The sequence below is a fragment of the Elgaria multicarinata genome, chromosome 7 (assembly GCF_023053635.1).
Source record: "Elgaria multicarinata webbii isolate HBS135686 ecotype San Diego chromosome 7, rElgMul1.1.pri, whole genome shotgun sequence".
Classification (NCBI taxonomy): domain Eukaryota; kingdom Metazoa; phylum Chordata; class Lepidosauria; order Squamata; family Anguidae; genus Elgaria; species Elgaria multicarinata.
Window position 1 is genome coordinate 56851239 of NC_086177.1, and position 18734 is coordinate 56869972.

An 18734-nucleotide genomic window follows, 5' to 3' on the forward strand; every position below is an offset into this window, starting at 1 on the left:
ATGCTATGAACTGCACAGAGGGTGATAAAGCTATTGGGTGATAAAGAAATGCAATTAATGTTGTTGTTGTTGCTATTAATAAGTTTGCTGAAGATTGACTGACTGCACCAATGTGCAAGTTGGGAGGGGGGATGTTTCAGCACAGGACTGGACTGGGCTCAATAGTGCTGAGAGGGCCCACAGTTAGCACATCCTCCACCCATTATTGGGACCATAGTGAGTAAAGCTAAAAAGGGGTTTTCATCAGCCCTAAGCTATTTCACAAAGTCACAAATCATCTCAATATGAAACAGAACTAACGTTTGGCACATAAAGGCATAGCAGGCTAATGATATCAAAACGTTTTAAGGGAATTAACCTATTTTTATCGTAATCTTAGAAAGAACCAGTTTTCTTATGCGGAAGGAATGATGAACTTGGGGGTGTTGTTGTTGGGGGATGGTGTCAGGAAGTGATCCCAAATGCTTTCAATTTTTTTACTGTTGCTTCTATGACAGTTTTGTGTTCTAATGATTGAAAAAGTTGAAAGGATCCCTTGCAGGCAGACATACATGCATTTGCATTTTAAACATATTGCAGGGACAGGTTTATATTTTTAAAAAGCCAGGTTCCCCTTTTAATGCAGAGCCATGATTATGGAGATGTGCAGGCCAGCAGTGATGGGAGAAAAGGCTGGTGATGAGCAGCTGCATAACCGCAGCAGCATGGCCCTCCCAAGAAAGGACTTGGACTGCTGAACCAATGAGCGCTTTGATGGGGATGGGGCTAAAAAGGCAGATCTCTCTCTTTTTTTCTCAGGCCAGTTCAGCCTGAGGCTCCTAAACGCAGACCTCCCATGCGGCTGCAGGATTGCAGGTGCTGACTTACCCAGTCACCCACTCCGTTTACTAAGATGCAGTTGCCAGTTAAAGGGGCTGGAAAGGATTTTTACCTGCATAACAATTGGCAAAGACTGTGTAGGGTTTTTGCCTTCCCTATTGCAAGGATTAATTCTATTGTAAATTAGTTGATCTGGACTATCAGTACATTCCTGGTAGACGCTTCATTTTATAATATTTATCACAATTACGTAGGCATTGGGCTGGATCCATTGGTGAGGGGGAGCTGACTCCCTGCTCCCCCACAGTGAGGATTCCTGTAAGGGATCTATGGGAGCTGGCATCAAGACCAGCATGGGGGCTGCGAACTGGCCACATTCGGGATAGTGGAAGGGGGTTCACATTAGTGGTCCAAACCCTGGCATGCCCCAGGCCCTGCCATCCACCAGCAGCGCTCCTGGCATGGAGACCAGGAAGGGGAATTGGTCAGCAGGCAGGCTGACTGATGACAGGATCCATGCCCTTTGCCACTGCCAAATCTATTCAAGTGAGTCGATAAAGCTGTGCTCAATTTATTATCCCAGCTGTATCACTGTGTCTAATTTGTTCTCTTTCCTTCACCGACCGGACTCCATTAAGGGCTGCCCACAGCCAGCATGGCTAATGTCCATACTAGCTGGAATAATGGGAGCTAAATTCCAACATGCCTGAAAGCCACCTGGTTGGGGAAGATTCTAGTCAGAAAGACATCTCTTCTACAAAGACATATATTGTTACAATTAGCCTATTGCTAAAAGGCAATCCTCAACATACTTAGTAGGGAGCAAGCTCCATGAATTCAGTTTTGAGTAAAGATACATAGGATTCCACTGCACAATTAGCAATAATTTAATTTGAGGAAAATAGCATTTTTGAAAGTATAATATGGCAATGGTATTTGGCTGCAGTGAACTTCATATGTGAGGGAGGGAAATATATGAATGACATGAATTTAATTTTCCTATTTTAAATTTTTATTTAAAGGTTATCTTGGTAAAATGATTCCCATAAAACCCCTTCTGGCATCTCACTCCTAAACACATTAAAATCCTTTCTGAAATCTAGACCCCACCTTCAAAAGCGATTTTTTTTCAGTTGCAAACAGTCTATCTCACCCATTATCCAGTCTGTTTTGAGCCAAACCTCACATTACAGTGTGTGCTCATTAAAAATGATATTACAGTCTGCCCTTTCTCTTTTTTAAGAGGGACTCGCAGGGGACTCATGTCTCGATTGAGACTACAACATGTGGGAGGGATGTTAACCTTATCCCTCTGCTTAAAGCAAGAAATTTAAAGAAAGCTGTAATCTTCCTTATCTTCATTTGGCCCTGAATTTACACCCACAGGCTATTTCCATTGCATCTAAAATATATATTCTGTTGAGTGTTTTTTGTGTGTGTTAATATTATGTGCCAAAAAGATGTTGCGTTAAAATGGAAACATATTTATTAGTGATATTTTCATCTTGCCTTCCCAGGCTCTGAAAGTGCCATACATGTGTGTGCAGAGGCAGGGACAGTGTTTGATATCGAATGTTCTAGGTATTGGTCTAGCTTCCAAAAGGGTAACTCATCATCGGGTCTCTCTAGGACTAAAATATAAATCATGGTACTGCTTTTTCCTAGGTTTGGACACTGAAACCTTCCAGATTTATCAACCACAGCTCACAATTGCCAGAAAGCTCTTGTCGCAGGTATGTGCCATTGCAGATAGTGGCAACCAAAGCCTGGATCTGGGCCACTTCAGCAAAGTAGATTTCATCGTTGTAGTTCCTCGTTCGGAAGTGTTGGTCCAACAAACCATTCAACGGATTCGACAATCAGGTAAAAAAGCTGGGCGAAAAGAGGTGTATTAAATCCAACAAGGTGTTTAGATACTGAATTCATGGTGTTTTGCATTAAAGAAGTCAAACCCAACCTGCAGTCTTGGTAGGTCAAGTGATTTGTAGCTGTGTTCCTATGAATGAAGATCATAATCAGGCTGTGTAGCCTCTTCTTTTAGTTAGAGCCCTATCAAAATGTAAACTCAGGTAGCTGAAATTTGAAAAGAAGTTGCAATCATGCACACCCACACATTAGATAAAATTAAAATGCAAGCACATGGGACTATTTAATACAGAATATTTTATTGGCGGAAAACATTTCTTCTGAAGCTGTTTCATTGCCTATAGGGGCAGAAAGCTACTAGAAGAAAAAGTTGAACCAAGTTGTCTGGCATTATTTTTTTATTTAGATTTTTCTCACCCTGTTCTAGGAGATCAAACACACGTCATTCTCAATCTTTTCCTCTGCTGTAACATATATATCTTAATGTCTGAATTGGCATTTGGGTCTGTTCTAAGTCCAAAGCCAGTACCATCTCCACTCTGAGTTTGACATGTTTTGTTATTTACTTTTGGGCAAAACCCAAGTTCTCTTTCCTATCCCCATTTCTTCCTCCAGGTGTTCTTGTAGACTTGGGCCTTGAAGAAAATGGAGCAGCTTACCAAAGAGCTGAAAAATATGTGGTGCGGCTAGACAATGAGATTCAAACCAAGTTCGACATGTTCATGCGGCGGGTGAAGCAGAATCCGTACACTCTTTTTGTGCTGGTACATGACAATGCCCATGTGGATTTAACAAGGTAATTCATCCAAAGTAAAGTAGCATAACCTTTAATACTATGCCATATATTTTCATTCAAATTTTAGGTGTGAAATTAAGACGTTGTATTAACACATCACGCTACGACGATGGCAAGCTACACTGGGTAGATTGTTATGCAAACAACCTATTGTGCTCCTTTCAGACAATCAGGCAAACCAGCTACACATAGTAGCTTATTTCTCCCATCCCCCTGTAGTCCTCCTGCCCAGACAGCCAGGTATCCCAGCTTCCTTTGCGGTGGGAATAGAGATTGCTTGAGAGGATCAGAGCGGTGGCAGCATTTTTGTCCACTCTTGCCGAGCAGCTCTGTAGGCAATCTCCATAACCCATGCTGGCATGACAGATGAGTCACTAACCCATTATAGGTAAAATAACTCTTACTGCAGACCGGGGTTTTTCAGAGTGGCTTATTTGGGGGAAACAACCCACTGGGGGGGGGGGGGAAATGCTTCCCACAAACAACATACTATCCCATCATGGGTTTGTTACGAAAAATAAACAATCTTGGGTTAGCATGTGGTATGAAACCAATCAGAGTTCCTTAAGCTTTTAGTAAGTTGTTTCTGGAGCTTTTAATAATTTGTGTGGCAAGAAGTGCCTTTTCCTGCTATTGCAGCAAGGATAAACCATGCCTTTCAAACTTGTGTTAAAGACATAGAGGACTTACTGGGTTCAGGAGTAGACAACTATGTCTGTAATGCCTTTCTTGTTCCCCGAAATCGTGACCCCCATGTTTATGAAGTGTTGCAGCTGCAGTGGACTTTCCCTTGCTCCTGGCATTATGCACATATCCAGTATGTGCAGAGATACTTTTGATGACAAGGTGAATGGTAGTATGTAGGGTTTGCTTTGTTGCAGTGACATAGCAGGACTAAAGAGAAGTCTTTGACATATACTTGATCTATTACTGTGATGTTTGCTAGGGCCTGCCTTAGATCATATTGCCAAGAATCTAGGTCCAGGATCTGAAATGTGGTGCTTTGTAGGATGCATTTTTATCACTAACTGCTTTGACATTGGGTCATCCAAAATAGGCAGAGTTATAGAGCTCATAGTTCCAGGATACTGGCCCTGGGCATCCAAGATTTAGCATAGGCCAAGTGATTAGGCATGGACCAGAGTTTTTAGTTCTCCCACACCAGGGCTTATATGTTGCTCATCTCTGTTTCAATCTTGCTAATTTGAATGTGGCTCCACAACTGCTTGAAAATTCATGAAAGTGGGGGGCATGGTAATGATCACCCTTCTCACCATATGGCTGGAGGTCTCAGAACTAATCTCTGTGTAGTTGCTACCATGAATTGATATGTTTTTAAAACAGGACCACAGTTGTTTACATTAAACCTACTGTTACTGTTTTGTAGAGGGTAGCAGGACATCAACCATTCTTTCTAGATCTGTACACTAGGACCCCTTGAATTTCCTGATTCTTTGCAGACCGTGTGACTCCTTCAGTCTCAATTTTAATCTTAAGGATGTGAAATGGATAGCAAGAGCTACATATTTTGTCTCTTTCCTTAGTGCCATCTCAAGCTCTCTGTCCCATGGAGAGCCAAGTCACGGACTTGCTGATAGAGTGATAAACTGCAGAGAGGTTCTTGAAGCTTTCAACCTCCTTGTTCTCCAAGTGAGTTCTTTCCCATATGCTCTTCAAACTCTGCAGTCCAGAATCAGCTCTGCCAATGAGGTACACTGGATACAGTTTGGCAACATGGTAAGGGTCTAAATGTTGAAATTTCAATACTGTTCTTAGGAAATGTTCACATGCTCCCTGTGAGTGAGCTTCTTTGGTCTTTAGCCCTATTGATGTCATAAAGTCAGAAGGTATTTTCTCTGGTGATGTATTAAGTCTCTGTAGTCAAACTTTGATGACATCTAAAAAGGAAAATACTTCATACGATGCTCATCTTTCTCAGCTGTCAACATGACCACTGACAGGCCTATCAGTTGCTTCATCTGCCTTTAGGAATCCCAAGAAATTGTTTAGTAATTGTATGAACTTTATTTATTTTCAGAAATGGCCAATTGGCCAATTCAGTGGCCAATTTGCATTTCCAATTTCTTTTGTGAGTAAATAAAAATATTAGAAAACAACTAAAACAATAAATGTGCAAGATAAAAAAACCCTCTAATCAACAAAAACTCACAACACCTTAAAAGAATTTAAAACATTAAATTCTGTGAAACTAAAAAGCTTGCACCAAAATGATAGCATAGTGGGTGCCAGGCAAGTCTCCCTGGGGACTGCACAGACTGGGTGCTACCATTCTCCTGATTGCCTCTCATCTTATGTGTGGAAAAGAACCTCAGATGTACAACTAAGTGCCTAGCCAATTGATACAGAATAAAATTGTCCAGAAAACACCACATCTATGAATTGAGCCTAGAAGTGAACAGGGAGACAATGAAGTTGTTTCCAAACAGGTGTAGCAGGAGCCCACCTCCTGGTTCCTAGTCCTAGTCTAGTTGGAACTAATTGGAGCTTCCAGACTGTCTTCTAGCTCCATGTAGAGCACATTGCAGTACTATACTTCTCTCATGGGTGGACAATGGGGCAGACAAACCGATGTGGAGTTCTATATGATCCATTATTTGGAATCATTATGGTCCTTCTAGAGAGGATCACTATAGAATCTGAACGCCATAAGGCTGTGGCTAGCAAAGGAAAGAAAATACGTTTAGATTGCATTTCAGTAAGAACTTACCCTATTTTGCACTTTCAAACCAATATGTGAACCAGAACTCAGTTATCCTTCAAATTCACAGTGTTCTCCAATCAACAAATGCGTACAAAAATGTGGATATTGGGGGGAAATGCACACAAATGTGTATATTTAGTGGAAATAACATTCAAAAATGCATTATATTCAGAAAACTGCTTGCCTACAAACATGTGTGTTAGGAGAAATGCACAAAAAGTATGATTTTTTTAATGTGAACTTAAAAACAAAAATCAAATCTCAATGTTCAGGATGAAAACTTAAGAATGGAAAAACTGAGAGAAATCAAAATTGACCGATTCATCCATTACCATTTGCGGTTATATTAAGCAAATGTATTTACTATCTTACTTTTGCTGAAAGAAAATGTATGAACAGAATGATTTTCATTTTCATGGGGAGTGGAAGAACATGATAATGTTTTGAAAGTCGGACAAATATAAACTGTTTGTAAGAATATTTTTTCTTGCAATATCTCCGTTTGGAATAGGAGGAAATAAGCCAAGATGAGAAGCTATATTTTGGCTTGAAGGAATACAGCAAATCTCTCCAATGGGGAATCACAAGCCCCCTTCTGAGATGTGATGAAACATTTGAAAAAATGGTGAATACACTCTTAGAGAGGTAAATGCTTTTGGGATGTTATTTAGCCAGGGTCATGAGCTTGGGTGTCGAGAAAGTTGCAGGTCAGAGTCAGACACCCAACACTAATGAACAATGACCAGGAAAGGATAGATATGATGTGCATGTATTTTAAGGCCAAATGTGTTTTTCACCAGGACAATATCCATACCCTATATTTAGGATTACAGCCTAAGTGTTGTTTTGCTATCTTGAAAACTACAACCCTAGCATTATTAGGGTTAATATCTGTACTGAGTAAAAATCTGAGGGATGTGAATGGAGTGCGGAACTTAAATTATATCTGAATCTATCACAGACCTTTAGCAAAGGTACCATAAAATGGGTTGCAGCCTTCCCCAATCTGGCACCATCCAGATATGTAGGATTGCAACTCCCACCATTCTCAGCCATTATGGGAATTGTGGGAGTTGCAGTCTAATACACCTGAAGGGCATCAGGTTGGGGAAGGCTGTACTGCTTTGTTGCGATGACCAGGGGCCATCTGTATTTCTGCTAGCCATAAAGAAGGAAGTGTATAGCAGGACAATGCTTGTACAATGAACCGTTTATTTAAATGGAGGGCGCTTTGGGGCATTCCAAACTATGCATGGCAGAAAACCTTCTTCCTTGCCTTTGTTGCCTGGGGTCCAGACCTAACTCCATACCAGCATATACTGACTTGACTAGGCTAAAACAGAGCTGTATTCCTTTCAAGGTACCCCAAGCTGCACAGCATGGTGATTCGCTGCTACCTGCTGATACAGCAGTATTTGGAAGCCTTGATGGCTCTCACCACCATGGCCTCCCTTCGAGACCACAGCACTCCTGAGACTCTCAGCATCATGGATGACATCATCACTGCACCGGGCAAGGATAAGAACGGCCGTGGCCACATGCTAGTTATTAGGATTCCTTCTGTGCAGCTGGCCATGCTGGCCAAAGAGAGGCTGCAAGAAGCGCGGGATAAACTAGGCCTGCAATATCGCTTTGAGATTATCTTGGGGAACCCAGCTTCAGAACTTATCGTTGCCAAGCACTTTGTGAAGAGATTAAAGGTTAGTATATACCTGCTTATTTCTTGACTCGGGTGTTACATTTCTCATGGAGCTTCATTAAAAGCTTCATTTCACAGGATCTCATTAATTCAGATATTGTCTTACCTTGTCCATGCTTTAGGGTGCTCTGAGTAGGCAACTTTTTTTTTTTTTAGGGGTTCACTGATTTTAAGAAATAATATAAAACATTTGTTGGCCTAATAATTTGATCATTGTCCTTGTCTAATGGGGAAAAAATATATAGCTGCAGGTGTCCTTGAGCTATTGTAGTACTGGTGGGTGTTAATGCCTTAGCAAAACACCTAGGATTTTGCAGACTGCTACAACATCTGAGACTAGTCTTGGAGAAGTAATGTGGGGCAGAAAGGGCGTATGGTGGGGACATAGTGGAGGATGTCAACATTGAGTATAATTTTATATATCGGGGCAGGCAACCTATTTTCATCTCTAGGCCGGATTGTCCTCCTGGACCAAGCTGGCAGGCTGGATAATTTCAAAGGCTGGGGCCCTGCATCAAAGCCTTTTCCCCTCCCATGACATCATCTCATCCTGACCACTTTTTTTCTCCATGCAGGGACATCCTTCTCACCCAGTTCACATCCTGAATAGGCTGAAAGGGGGATAGGGAAGGACTCAGCTGAGATTTACAGGACTTGGTCCTGCAAGCCCTGGCTGAGTGCAGGAATCCCTGTTATCTCTGATATATGATTGAAGATAACAATTGGATTCACTTTTGCACCATTCTCTATCTCATTGAGAGGGTGTGCCATGTGTGGGGAATGCATAGGCCAGGGGGAGGGATTGGATTGGACAATGCTGCATGACCAGGTTAGGCAGGGTGGCAGCCACAAAGTGTGAATGTTAAGTCACAAACATGAGTCCCAAGTAGCAAGGACAGTTGTCCAAATATGCTACCATATTCTTACTGGAAATAAGAGTATGATTGCAGACAATCATCCAGAGGATCAGTCTCTTAGTACAATATAATACACAGTGCAGACTTTTTATTCAAAATAAGTAGTAACACGAAACATTTGTTGTTGTTGTTGATGTTGTTGTTGTTGTTGAAAATGAATAGTTCACTGAGGAATACAATCCTGTATTTACAAATCATGAGACGGGGAGGACAGGCATGGTGGTCTCCAAAAGTCATAAGAACATAAGACATGCCATGCTGGATCAGACAGACAGTCTATCTAGTCCAGCACTCTGTCCACACAGTGACCAACCAGCTGTCGACCAGTGACCCACAAGGAGGATGCAGTGCAACAGCACCCACCCATGTTCCCCAGCAACTGGTGCACACATGCTTACTGCCTCCTATACTGAAGGTAGCACATAGTAGTCATTGATAGCCTTCTCCTCCAGGAATTTATCGAACCTCCTTTTAAAGCCATCCAAATTGGTGGCCATCACCACATCTTGAATTCCATAGTTTAACTATGCGCTGTGTGAAGAAGTAGTTCCTTTTATTTGTCCTGGATCTCCCACCAATCAGCTACATGGGATGACCCTGGGTTCTAGTATTTTGAGAGAGGGAGAAAAATGTCTCCCCATCCGCATTCTCCCACCATGCATAATTTTGTGCACCTCTATCATGTCTCCCCTCAGCCTCCTTTTTTCCGATTTAAACAATGCCAGCTGTTGTAACCTTCCCTCATAGGGGAGATGCGCCAGCCCCTTGATCATTTTAGTTGCCCTTTTCTGCCCCTTTCCTCCTCTATAATATCCTTTTTTTAGGAGTGGTGACCAGAACTGTACACAGTATTCTAAGTGTGGTCGCACCATAGATCTGTATAAAGGCAATATGATACTGGCACTTATATTCTCATTTCCTTTATGCTTAGTGAAGAAAGCCCTTGGGGTAGCCTGAAGAATTATATCTGAGCATGATTTACAAAGCGAAAACCCCTATTCACTGCCTTTCCCCTTGTTTCAGTCTCAAGTGATGTACAAGCCTGCACTTGAAATAAGCTCATATAACAGGGTGACTATATTGTACTTCATGCAGCTGAGCAGAGCCCATGGAAAATATAAGCTTTCAATCTCCTCTTAAGTTGGGAACATTGTGAACTTACCCAGTGGAACAATCCAATTTGCACTGTTTCTCAATCCATTCTGCACTGAGGTGCAGATCAGCAGTGGCAAAGGGGAAGTTGATCTCTAAGAGGAGAGCTGATGGCTGCCCCTAGCCCTGAGAAAGGAATTAGCCACAGGCCGCTTCACAGGGGAACTTCTAAAACGTAACAAACCCTACCAACTTACAGATCCACTGTTAGGAGTCCAATTTCTGACCTTTTTTTTTTTTAACTTGAAAGGAACAATTCATATGTATGAGGGGGGAGGGGATTTCAGATGGAAAGAAGCAAATATCTGAGAGGAACTTCAAGGCAGCTTTTGTTAAGCTAAATCCCCTCTAAAGGGTATATCATTACCTAGAAGTGTGGTGAGAGACCCTACCTCATTTTTAATGGCCATGCCATTGGGTATTTTTGTTTGTTTGCTTGTTGTGTAAGTCTGTTTTAAGTATACAACTGTGTTTGGTTAGTCAAGCTTAGATTTCATGCTGCAGCTACAGTGGCTAGCCATTGTAGTCAAGGAGATTTTGCCTTGGGCGCCCCATCACTCTAGCTGTGCTGCAGTTGTCCATTCCTTCTTCTTCCCTTCATTACATGTTGCTTACTGTATAGATCCAGAGCCACATACACCACAGGGAAGGAAGAAAGGCATACAGATCATATCACCACTCCGTCATTCAGAAACTTCCCCGTCATAGATTTTGAAGGTACCACAGCCCTGTCCTGAATTGCAATCAGATGACTTTTGCAACAAATGATACACAATAAGTTTTATTTTTGTTTAATGGAGCTTACTCCCAAATAAGTGTATTTAGGATTGGAGTCTGGTTTGCAATTCTGAGTGGTTTTCTGGATAAGAACATAAGAAGTGTCATGCTGGATCAGACCAAGGGTCCATCTAGTCCAGCACTCTGTTCACACAGGGGCCAACCAGCCACTGGCCAGGGATGAACAAGCAGGACATGGTGCAACAGCCCCCTCCCACCCATGTAGTGTTACCACTTCCTTTTCTTGCTAACACAATGAGTATTCTGCAATATTACATGTTGGAAATAACTGGACAAATTTGATTTGCTATTTCATTGGAAGAATTAATGTTTTTATCTTTTAAAACAATCCAGAACTTGATCCTTAAATATTCTAGGTATGGAGAGCAAAAATAAAAATAAAAAATATTTTTAGAATTTTTAAAGATAAGAGGTTTTGGCAGTGATCTGGATGCTAGATGTAATTGATCTAATTATTAGCATTTTTTCTCCCTAAAAATATCCTGACTGGCCCCTTTCAGTGATACCATTTAAGGCAAGTGGTTGATCCTGGCTTGCCACTAATTACTGGAACTTAGTCTCTTCTATTAATCAGCACCATAATCCTCCAACATCCAAAAAAAATCATATGACTTAAACTGAATTAACTACTCTGATTGTTTTCCTGATTAATCTCCAGTTGAGCTGATAAAATACTCTACATTCCCTTCCTAATAAGGTTTGTTTGTGAAACCTTAAAATGGGGGTAAATAGGAATATCCAACTCCAACTTGTTTCCCTTGGTATATGTCTTAATTTTCTATTTTCCTTTTATAAATGTGATTTTTAAACCATTTATTTGGGCTCTCCTTCAGTAGTTTTATTTTAATTAGTGGTGCAATCCTATTGTAACAGAGGAATAAGTGGGGGGAATGATTGACAGCTGAGACCACAATGCTGGATGGGGAAAGCCAGTTAGAAGGAGAACAGGGACAGTTAGGGAGAGGTCAGGGATGGAGGGAGTTGAGTTAGGATAGTGAGAACGACTTAAAGACCAGAGATAGTTAGGTAAATTAGGGAGTAGAATAAGAGGCAGGTTGTGATTGAGATGGGTTCCCTATGTTCTGGTCTGGTTGTAAGTGAAGAATGGTGAATCTCACCTTACATGCTAAATGTATAAAGAGGATAGTCCTACTGCTGGTGTTTTTGGGTCCTACTGCTGGTGTTTCTTTATAGGGGATCCCTAGATTATGTCATGTTGTGGTGGCAAAATGTTGGGATTCAAATTTGTGAGATCAGAATTTATGGGATGATTTTGTTTGGACAAAGTAGGATAAAAGAGTGTTGAAAACCAATGCCAGGAATATCACCGTTGATTCCGATCCTTATTTATCCTGAGCAAAAAACAACAACAGGAAAATTAATGTAAAATCACTTTAAGAAAACAACCTTTATAGATTAAGAGATTATTATGAAAACCTGCAATCAGTAGCATGAGAGACTTGGAGGCTTCAATTACAACAATATAATACAAATTGATTAACAGGGTACCAATTGAGTACCATCATATGGCAACCCAATATTAAAGAACAAGGGATCAGGTCCCTTACTCGGTTTGAAAGGTTTATAGCAGACTCTACAGACACGGAACTTGGATTTAATCTCCATGGTTTATGATATTTTACTGAGTACAGATATGGGCTCTATGAACATTTTTTTTAAAGTATGGGAAAGAGACTGGAGTATTGATATTGAAGAGGAGGAAGGTCTTCTCTTTGGACACAATTCCCCTATAAGTCCACATCAGCCATGTTTTGAGAAACATCGATAAAAATAGCTCAAAATGGTATCTCACCCCTTTGAGGATTTCTTATATGTCCAGGAACATTTCTTCTAAATGTTGGCGGGGATGTGATATGGTGGAGTCTTTCCCACATATGTGGCAGGTTTGCAAAAAGGTCTCAAATTTTGGGGACCAAGTCTTTTGGGACATTTCAAACATAATGGGAACAACTTTAACTAAATCTCCAGAATTGGCACTTCTAAACTTATTCCATGGACAATACAAAGACCTATCATATAAGAAACTGGTGGGATATCTTTTAACAGCAGCACAAGTGCTTATTGCCAGATACTGGAAAGATTTACAAGGAATTTCAATAACTAAATGGTATAATAAGGTATGGGATGTAGAGCTAATAGAAAAATTGACTCAAAAGTTACATATAGCAAACAGACAAAAAAAAATCAGATACATTTGCCACTGAGTGGGGGACTTTTATTACATATATGAATAAAGACAGTAATATATATTTAGTCCCAAAAAGCCTTCAGTAATATTTGGTTTACTTAAGATATAAACATTCCTTTAAATACAACGTCCATGTTTATATTTGCGTTTGTAATATCCACCTATGGTTTTTATTTGATCTTTTATAACTATGTTCTGTACTAAATCTCCATATGTTGATTGAATTACTGTGGAACACTTCCTTTATTTTTTGTCTCCCCCTTTTTCTTTTTTCCTCTTTACTTTTTTCTTCCTTTTTCCTTTCCTGTTCCTCGTTTCTCTCTCTTTTTTCTCTTTCTCTCTCTCTCTGTGTGTGTGTGCGTGTGCGCACGTGGTTCTTTCCTATGTGATGGGTTTTTTTGCTCTTTTCATTGCATTTTATGTACACTGTCAATCAAATTTAAAAAAATCAAACAAACCCAAAGCTTTAAGAGAAAAGTGTCATAAACAATTTACACTCAAGTAATTTACAAAATACTGATTGGGTTAGTTAAAGAGTTGTATTAGATTACACCTATACATGTTTAGTTAGAAGTAAGTGTCTTTGAGTTCAATGGGGCTTACTCCCACATATGTAGGGAGAAGACTATAGCTTAAGTGAGAGGGCTTTTAAGAATTAAGAATAGTTTTAGAGTTACTGCTAAATGTTAATGTGAAAAAAGAAGAAGCCATTTAAAAACCTGTACAGTTTGGTTGATGTATGACTTTCATTTACTTTATAGGGGGCAGGAATTTTTCACTGCTTCAAACTGCCCTAATTTGCTCTGACTGTTTTTGTTTGTTCTTGAAGTAGAACCCTTAGTTCTTACAGATTTCAGGAGTAACAGTTTTATTTTAATTATAATGAAATATCTGCGGGGTATTGGGTCCAAAGAGTTTTCAATACTTTAAAGTAACTGTTTGTTTTAATAAAAGAAAGGGCACTGCCAGCCTATTCTGTGTCCTGTAAGGTAGTTAATCATTCCAGAATGTTACGGTTTGTAACTCCAAGATAATTTTTGTTTCTTATGAGAAGAGATTTTTTTTATTATTTCCAGTGACTGATGGCACAAATGTATACATGTTTGCTTGGGGCATGTGCGAATCAGCAAAATTCGAGCTCGCTGAAGTTTTGTGAATTCCATCTCAAAGCTTGTTGTGTTCTCCTGTTCATATCAAATCAAGTCTTTGCTTTTTTCTTTTTGCATGAATATTCATGCATAATTTCTCAAATGTATTAATCAATTGTGCATGTCTTTGAAATGTATACATTCTTCTCCCATTGATTAAAACATATTTGTGTGCATTTTTCAAAAGCACGCATTTTTCCATATGGTTTTTTTAAATGTACAATGCTTTTGAACATATTTTTGGGGCAGTACACAAATCCCATTGCAAGCTTGGAAATATCCGGATTTTGGCCATAGATTGCATTGTATTGGGACTGGAAGGCATAAACCTTGTAAATCCTGATAAAAAATGAACAGAAACTAATTTTTCATATATCCCTACTCCTAGTACAGTATTCCTCAGCCTGGTGCTCTTCAGATGTATTGGACTAAATCCCCCATCATCCCTGGTCAACATGGACTTTGGGGATGATGGGAGTTGTTCAACCACATCTGGCGAGCACCAGGTTGAAAAGGCTGCCCTAATATATGTATTTATGGCCAATGTCTGAGATGCTATCAAACCTGGCTTTCTTTTAAATTATGTTATTATATTCCTTATATTTTAATTTGGCTTTTGCTATGGGATACAAACCACTACCACTTTCCTTTTTACATTCAGTAATTAAATACTCTTCACCTTTCTGGAGTTAATCTCTGCAACATAAGAAGCTGTTGTGTCTCCAGCTTTATAAAAGATCTTAATATTTGCTTTATTTCCTTATTGACATTATTTTATTCAATTGTATAAATTTCTTCATCCCTGTTATTGTTTGCTTATCCTCCCAATATGTCACCTTTATTTCCCCATGTTACAGTTATATTTAAGTGAGACTGAGGAATAATGAATGTTCTAAGGCCACCCAATCAGTCCATAGTTCTTACTGATGAAAGGATGGCACGTTGCCTATTGCATTGGGTTGCTTTGGAAGCCAAATCTACAGGAGGGAAAAGAGAAATATGCAACAGATCATCTGCATCCTGATAGCCCCAGAGAATGATTTAATTTGGGTACCTGTGCAAGGATTGTTGTTAATACAAAGAATATGTGAAAAATAACAAAAATGAATTTCAAGCTTTCTTCCTGTTCTTTTCTCACAGGCATGGAGAGGAAACGAACGTGAAGACTGGTTTCCCCATACTTATCAGGATCTGGAAGGTCTTCCTTGTATTGTTGTTTTAACTGGCAAGGACCCACTGGGGGAAACATTTCCCAGGTATGCGCTGAGTCAATCCACAGTGCAAGTGTTACTTTAAAAGTTTCTTAAACATCTGCATGATCTCCAGCCTTTTATCTGAAGTAACAATCTCATAATGTTGAGTGACGTATTTGGAGTTATGCATCCATATCTGAAGAAAAATAATACATGAGCTGTTGTAAAAATGTATGATGTTGATTGAAAGGAAGTTTGATTGATTGATTGATTGATTGCAAAGGTTTTATAGTCTGTCCTTCAGCAGACTGTCAGGATGGTGTATAACCATGATAATAAAAACTCAATATAAAGTTACACTTAACAGCAAAACAACAGGGCAAACTTCCAATAGAAAACTTCAGCAAAACAGAGAAAACCCTCATATAATTGATATTACAACTTAAAACCCTGTTCAGATGACACGGTAAGCCACATTGGTTAAGCATTTTGAGCTAAACTTTATGGCTTAGCGTGTTGTGTGAACCATTTGTAGTCATGGTGGCTATGGTTTAAAGACACTCACTAACCATTGCTGCAAAAGGGTTAGCTGCCTAACCGTGGCTAAGTGTGATGTCTCAACTGGCCCATTGTCTGGTGCCAGAATTACATCATAGTTGGCTCCAAGCAAATCTCCTTGAGTAGGACATTTCAAAAATTGGTGACACAACTACAGTCACCACCCACCTAACTTCAACTGATAGCAGGAACTAGAGGAGAGCTTCACATGACTGGTGTGGCTTTGGGCAGGCTCCTGTGGTAGAAGGTGATTGTGTGAACATTGCTTAAAAATAAATAGGTCCAGTGACCATTGCTCAAGATGCTAAGGATTTTTACTTTTGTCCCTAATTTCACAATCAAAATATAATCAGTAACTTTTGTGTGTGTGTGTGTGTAAAAAGCCCTCTTTGAAATTCTTATGGAGGGCAAAGTCTGTGACTCATCCTTTGAAATGTTACTCCTTAATGCCTGGAGCAATTCTTCCTCCTGGTAAGATTGCACTGTAATTGGTTGGATTCATTCTCTAGGATTTCTCCTTTCTAGGATAAACATGCAAACAAATGAACAGAGCTTCACAATTCTCTGCTTCTTTCTATCCTGTCTCAGGTCTTTCCACAAAACAAGGTAACAGAGGAAATGAGCAGCAGCCATTGCTCCCCTCCTCAGGGAAAGGGAATCTCTGGGAAATGGAATCTCTCTGTCTCTGCTGTCCATCAACAACAATCCTAATGTGAAAGTTCACTGGGCCAGGCACAGAGAAGGCAGTACAATAGAATTGCACCCAAGGAATCACATGAATCCCTCCCTCGCCAGCTTCATTCCCAAAGAGAATGGGACTGGTTGTTTCTAGAGAGATAGTTTTTAGGAAGAGTGTAGGAAATAACCCCCAGGGGGAAAAGCAGCTTTATCAATGAAAGGGAGAAAGCATTCTGCTGAGTCAAGTTGGAAGAGAGAAGATTAAAACACCAGCTGCCTTTCTCAAATTTAATAATTTTTTCACCAGTGGCAGCAATGGGGGGCTAGTTATCAAGATGATGAAGTTGAACTAGTCCCTCTCCTTGCAGACTTAAATCTGCCAAATACTGAAGAACAGTATTCTGATGGTGTCTTTATCCTTGGTCATGACTTCAGAAGATGAAAAAATCCTCCATAATTTACAGTACTGGCCAGCATTCTCTGCAGCTCCTGCCTCTGTTTACATAGTGGTCATTTGCAAATGAAAAGCCAGCTAAAGTTTTCCTAGGTAACAGAACTTCATTTTTGCAGGATTTGCGTATTTTCACTAGTGAGAATTTGTGCAAATTCAGAAACTCAAACAAAATCTGATTATGTTGATGAGCAGACAATGGAAGGAAAGGCACCACCTGACAATCCATGAAATGCAGACCAAATGGATTTTACACAATCTGTACATCCCTAAATGTTTCTCAGCCAAAGCTTTCAAGGCAGCTAACAATGCAAAAAAAGTGTTGAAAATCCCAACAATTTACATTAAAGCAAATATAAAATCCCAGCCAGCAGTAAAACAGCAGCAGCAACAAAATAACAATAAAACTAAGTGCAGCGCAGGAAAAAGTTTAAGTTGGCTTCTACCAGTGCATCTTTGGATTCCTCAGATTCCTCTATTAGACGGTGGCTCTCTTGTGTTTTTCAGAGTTTGCTGGAGAGAGGGAATAAGTATTCTAAATCTGTAATGTAAATAGTCTAGAATGTCTTTTTGTTCATCTTGGCAAGAGAGGCATTTTTTCTAAGCAAAGAGGTATCCTTTAGGTTGGTGGAACATAGACTTTGTAGTTCTATCCCAGGGGTGCACAACCTTTTCGGGCTGGAGGGTTGCATATGATGCTGGTTTTGAGGTCAGGGGCCATGTGTGGGCATACATGGTCATGCAGTCATACATATACACAGAGTTCCACGTGTGCACACACACAAGCAATCTATATGAGGATAGTTGAGAAAGTTGAGGAATTTGGCTGTGGGAGGAGTCAGGATATTCTTGGGGGTGGGGCTGGTGGCTGGTTGTGCTCTCCTGTTCTAGCCTCTAGTTCTTTGAGAGATTGTGTAGAGATTCCAGCAAATTGTCTCATAATGGCACTTAAATAATCTATTCCACCTTGGAAGACTTCATCAAGGGGATCACTAGACCTTGATTTTCTTTGATTCTTGCAGCCTTGAGAGGGTTCTACTCTGAAAGGCATCCTAAAATTAATTAATTAATTGATTGCTTTGTTTGCTAGTCACAGGATTAACTCCTATGTATGTGCCAAAATTCTTTGCAGTCAAGTTCATAATACTGTTGGATATTCTATTCCATTTTGCCCTTTTGTTTCCAAATGAAAAACTGAAGTTTGGCTTATCTATTAAACATTTTTACCTTTATATTTCATGTCAGTCTGTCCCTCATTGTTGCTTTGTAACTTCATACATAGCAAGGATGAGTGGATTTCCCTCCATTTCCTTCCATTATGTGTAGGTTCGCTCTGTCCCATAATCCCACCTGCCTTCCAGTTTAACTTAGGGATGTCTGAAACTAATTTTGAAGTGGTGTGTATTATTTTCTACAGTTTTCAGTTCGTATTTTTCTTTTTCTTTTTTCTGTACAGGTTACTGATACAATATAGCACATATGTATATTGTTTAACTATCAGCAAAAAAACTATCCCTTTTGTGCTGTAATTAAATCAGTGAGTCCAGGGGTCTTGATTAAATCATAGTACAAAGGAGGAATCCTGATGCGATCACATCAGTCATATTTACACAATGATTTAGTCAAGCACTAATATGCACATGTGTAATCTGTGTGTGCATCGGTGGGTGAGGAGGGGGGAAACATGAACTTAAAAGTGCAGCGAATTGTGCATCCACTGCAGTCAGA

At 39.9% G+C, this 18734-nt stretch overlaps 1 protein-coding gene across 9 annotated transcripts in view; it reads left to right on the plus strand.

Annotated features, from left to right (window-relative positions):
- GREB1L (GREB1 like retinoic acid receptor coactivator) overlaps positions 1–18734 on the plus strand; it is a 204176-nt gene that overhangs the window by 155924 nt on the left and 29518 nt on the right. For all 9 annotated transcript variants that reach the window (XM_063130616.1, XM_063130622.1, XM_063130623.1 and 6 more), the window contains 6 exons: positions 2485–2682; positions 3301–3481; positions 5026–5218; positions 6715–6848; positions 7564–7903; positions 15267–15382. In XM_063130616.1, coding sequence (XP_062986686.1) covers positions 2485–2682; positions 3301–3481; positions 5026–5218; positions 6715–6848; positions 7564–7903; positions 15267–15382 — 1162 coding nt within the window. The remainder of the gene's footprint in view (positions 1–2484; positions 2683–3300; positions 3482–5025; positions 5219–6714; positions 6849–7563; positions 7904–15266; positions 15383–18734) is intronic.